The sequence below is a fragment of the Pistacia vera genome, unplaced genomic scaffold, assembly GCF_008641045.1.
Source record: "Pistacia vera cultivar Batoury unplaced genomic scaffold, PisVer_v2 Contig174, whole genome shotgun sequence".
Lineage (NCBI taxonomy): Eukaryota > Viridiplantae > Streptophyta > Magnoliopsida > Sapindales > Anacardiaceae > Pistacia > Pistacia vera.
The window spans coordinates 541,519-546,345 of record NW_022195833.1 but is presented as its reverse complement, the minus strand read 5'-3'; the positions used below and the strand labels follow the sequence as shown (position 1 = coordinate 546,345).

At 36.0% G+C, this 4,827-nt stretch overlaps 1 protein-coding gene across 1 annotated transcript; it reads right to left on the bottom strand.

The window, feature by feature from the left end:
* Positions 1 to 323: 323 nt before the first annotated feature.
* On the bottom strand, positions 324 to 4,580 carry LOC116126035 (transcription factor TGA7-like). Its single transcript, XM_031411728.1, has 9 exons — positions 4,480 to 4,580; positions 3,092 to 3,253; positions 2,927 to 2,998; positions 2,630 to 2,689; positions 2,473 to 2,550; positions 2,296 to 2,359; positions 1,552 to 1,823; positions 957 to 1,184; positions 324 to 870 (listed from the first exon to the last, which is right to left on the bottom strand). The coding sequence occupies exons 1-9, from the start codon at positions 4,480 to 4,482 to the stop codon at positions 718 to 720; spliced, it is 1,092 nt and encodes a 363-aa protein (XP_031267588.1). The 5' UTR covers positions 4,483 to 4,580; the 3' UTR covers positions 324 to 717.
* Positions 4,581 to 4,827: the final 247 nt, after the last annotated feature.

Sequence of the window (4,827 nt, the reverse complement as noted above, 5' to 3'; positions counted from 1 at the left end):
CTACCTGGTAATGGTTAAAGACAATCACAATAGTCACTTTGTTGAACAATAAAGACTCAAGTAATTCTTGTATTTTATATATAGGTTTGTTTAAGAAACTTCTATATATGATTGGTCGAGTCTTAATCTCATAACATTTTATTAGATTATGAATGATAGACTATATTTTAGTATATGTTACGAAGATTTGTCGTTTGTTTATTAAAATTCTGATAATTTACATAATTAAATCACTAAGACATATGATATATTATGGGCATTCAAAAATTATTAGGACCAATATTTTGGTGCACATTCATGTGGCAATTAATGGGCAGAGTACATTAAGCAATGCAAAATCCTTCAAATCCAACTTAATGCACTCTAGAAATGCTTGGAATCATATTAACCAAACAATTTTTTTTACAGTACCACCAATCCTCATAAACATTATAAGTCTCCAATTCAAATCAAACTTTCTGATGATATATACTTACACATGAACCATCAACTTAATAACCTAATTCTCCTCTTGATGTGCGCAGAAACAAAATTCATATATATTTACACCTGTTCATATTTGAGGTAGCCGCTCTTGAGAAATAAAATTCAGACAGATCATATTGTAGTCATGCAACAAAAGTTACAAGTATCCAATTCCTTTGCTGCTGACACTGAAACTTCTGGTGAAGAATACATCCTAGATATGATCCTTTTTCCAGGTCTTATTGTTGTAGACTAGGCAGGTTCGCGTGGACGAGCAGCCCAAAGTGAACTCAGAGCACGAAGACGGTGAAAATATTCTCCCAAGGCAAGTAAAGCTCGAGCTGCTTGACGGGTTGTTAGGATCCGGGACATTTGCTGCATTGTCTGTTGTCGAAGATGATCTGCCTGTTCCAAAGAAGTCCAAAGCATGAGAGAAATTTAGAAAAGCACTCGATTTTCATATGCAAACTATCAAAGAAATAATATTATACCTGGTTCACAAAGCTCTCTAGCGCTTCCAACTTCTCCACTGCATCAGCCATCTGAGACTGGTAGCTCCCTGAACTCATTTGATCAGATACTATGCTCTGGGCCAGAGTTTGCTGAAGTTTATCTATTCCTTGTGAAAGAGCTTCTTCAGCTTGCTGAGAAGATTGCTGAAGGTTACTCACGCATTGAAGCTGCTGATCAGTCAAGGGCTCAAGTTGTGGCAGAAGAATCTGTAAAATCAAAATCTGCAGTGTCACAATTCATGTGCTGATAGTCGCACCATGTGTATTATAAATAAAGTGAATGGTCTCAGCCAAAAACAGCGCAGCTAGTACATTTTATACACAGAATTGAATGAATGATGTTCTTGAAGATCGAGGATAATGGAAAAGGAGATTATAATCACAGTGAGCTAACAAATTTGAAATTAGAAGAAAAAAAAATCATGAAGAAGTCTAATGCTCAATGGGCTGACGATATAGGCTTGATTAAAACTGGATCAAACAATTCCCTAAGACCCACAACAAGCTGCAGACAAAATGCTCATAATCATATTAAACATTCTTTAAAGAATAGTTATCCTGAACTACATCTTACATTTAGAAGCTCTGATGGGCGGAATCCTCCTATCCATTGGAAAAAGCGTTCTGTTGAAGTTCTCCACACACCAGAAATCAGATAGAAGACATCAGCCTTGGCAGCATCGCCTTTCATGCGGAAAAGATTATAATAATGGTTCAAGCCACTTTCTACAAGTATTCGGAGCTCAATGTCAGTTATATGAGCTTGCATTGCATTTCTAAGCTCACATATCTGTCTATTTTGCTCTTCAATCCAGTGTGCATACTCAATCTCAAATGCAGCGATCCCTGCCATATGCAAAAATATAGTACTTTAAAAGAGAAAAAATATCTGTAGGCAGATGATATTTAACTTAAAATAGCTCAAAGAGAAACACTTCACGGTAAATAGGTAACTACTAATCATGCTACTTCAAAAGCAAAGTTTAACTTGTTTGCTGGAAAACCACAAGAGAAAGGTTTTGTAATGTAAAGCCAAAAGGGAGCTTTTTCTCATTATCATAAGAGGCAACTTAGTTCAAAGGATTGACTAAACACTTGAATTTGGATAGAGCAAAAGGAAACTATTAGACAAGAGGAACACTTCAGTATCAGCAAGTGAGGTTCACATCATTTTAACTTCAGTATTGTGTATTAAAAGATGTCAGACAGAAACAGATACAGCGAAGTGACTTTAGATTGTAGTTAAAGTGTTAAACACATACAGTTTAAGGATTCAATCGACTTAATGATGGTGATTGTCAGCACATAAAGCACAAACCTGGATTTACAATTCTAGACAACCCTAACTGACTGCCATCTGATGCAGCACCTATGAACATACCCTGCAAGAAAACATTCACCGATAGATTAAGTAGATAATAAATTTAATACTTTTACAAATTTGTTTTGACACAAGGATTATTTTTTTATAAAAGAGGGAAAATTTTCTCCAGACCTGGTGTCTTGTTCTTTCAAGTTCCTGCTCCAACTGTGCCAATTTCAAACGGCTTGATTCGAGTTGTTGTACATAGGCCTATCAAACAAAAAAGAAATATTATATAGTGAATAACGTCCATCAGGATAGGCTTCTATGGGAATGCTTATCCTTCTACCTTTTTCCGCAAACGACTTTTCCGAGCTGCTTCACGATTTTGTGCCAATCGTCTCTGTACCTATAAGTAGGAATATGTCTTTACATCATTGAATTTTCCATTGCAAAGAAGTCCAGCTAAGGTATAGTTGTCTTTGCTCCAATCAGAAACCAAATTATAAGGCAGCGCAACAACAATAAGATTTATTCTTGATTCAGAGGCAGAGGGAGAGGTAGAGGGAGAGGGAGAGAGAGAGAGAGAGAGAGAGAGAGAGAGAGAGAGAGAGAGAGAGAGCATATCATAGAATTTATATATCACCTTTTCAGAAGGTTTATTTGCTTCTTGATCACTTCTGGAAGGCTCCATTGAGTCATGAGAAACATATTCGGGCTACAGAAGTTAAACCAGAATAATGAGCCCAGAAATAAGATGAAAGAAACCTAAGATCCAGTAACCAAAGAAGCAAAATTCATGAATCTTTACCTTGTTGTCTAGCCTCGCATCCACCTCTACAATTGTGGATGAACCAGTATTTGGGCTGGCGTCACCTTGGAAGGTGTCTCCCCACATGTTGATCTGGTGGAATGGTTCATAAATGCTCATCCTTCTCAAGGTGGCAAGCTGAGTTGATGGAGAACTCATACTCTGATAATCAACAGAAACAAAATGAGATGCCAAAAGACAAAACTAAACAAATTTATTGAATGAGATTCAACATCCCTGAAACAGAGTTTGTTTATAAAATCACTTATTTTCATATCTTAGGAAGGAGGATGTGGAGATAAAATTTAATCCAAATGCTCCGGAAAAACCATTACTTTTTGGTACCCTAATCAACAACCGCCAATTTTCATGATATGTATCATTTCTTATCAACATTTAAGTGCAATGAAATATCTAAAGAAGATAAGCTATTCAGAAAGTGGCTAAGCACCTAGAGGTGATCTTCCACTTATGCATGATTTCATCAAAAAGTGAGATTACCCAAATCTAATGTAAAAGACAATTCGTCAAGCACACAAAAAGGGTAATTATTATGCTTCTGAACTTTTAGCAACTAATCTATATCATAAGATCTCCATGTCTCTCTCCCTAAATTCTCCATAATATCTGAAGAAATACCCTAAACGACGGGGGAACAACAAAGACTCCTCTCTTTTCCACCTTCAACCAAAATTTAACTTTTGCTTTACAAAATTACAGATCCTTATCTGCCCCCTTCAGGAATCTTGAACAGGACACAAATTGAAGATCAATATTAAATATAAGTAATCCTCTAGCAGTTAAAAGTATGCAGCTTAAATTCCCAAACTCCTAAACTTTTGCCTATCTTTTCCACCACAGGTCATGAAAATCAGAGCTCAAAAATTTGCTCCAACAGAGGTATAAGCAAAAAGGGAAGGTGCAACAAAGATTATGTACTAACTAATCATGTAAATATTTGCAACTTCAAAATCTTTAATCAAACCAAATATCCCCAGTTAAGCCTGGTGCTCTCAGTACTCTTGTGTGTGAGATATAGTCTGTGATTGTACAAAAAAAAAAATAATAATTCAAATTGACAAAATCCAATTATTGCAATCAAGATATGATCAGTAGCTTACGAGAATGAGCTGGGGATGCCTCTCACCACATGCTTTAATGCTAAAATGGCGCTAAAAACCACATGTTCACTAAACCACAGTAGCTACTGATTAGTAAGAACTTTCACCATACTTAAAAAGTTTCAAGCAAATGAAAGGAATTCATGAGAAGAACTCGATAAGCTATGAAAACAGAAAGAAGAGATTTCTTTTTTCTTTTTTGAAAAAAAGAAAAGTGATATCTTGAGCTGACAGAAGTAAATGATCACAAGATACAAAGGGACTCACCATCAAACCATCTTCCAAATCTCAATCTCTCTTCACTCTTCAGTTGTTCAAGAAAACCGACTTCAACACTGGAAGCCCTTTTTATAATACCAAACAAGAACCTAAAGCAACAGAATAATATAATTATAAAATAAAATAAATTGACTTGTCTTTCATTATAATAGAACGCTACAGTCAAACGTTAACGTCCTAGTGTTCCCACTTAAAAGTAGAAACACAACTTTGAAATTATGCGCAAACCCATCCATCTCCATCTCCACTTTATCCTACGCACTCCACACCCCTTAACCTACACCCACCTTACGTCCTCACCTTACGTCATTTCCCGGCAAAATTCTTCTGGGTTTA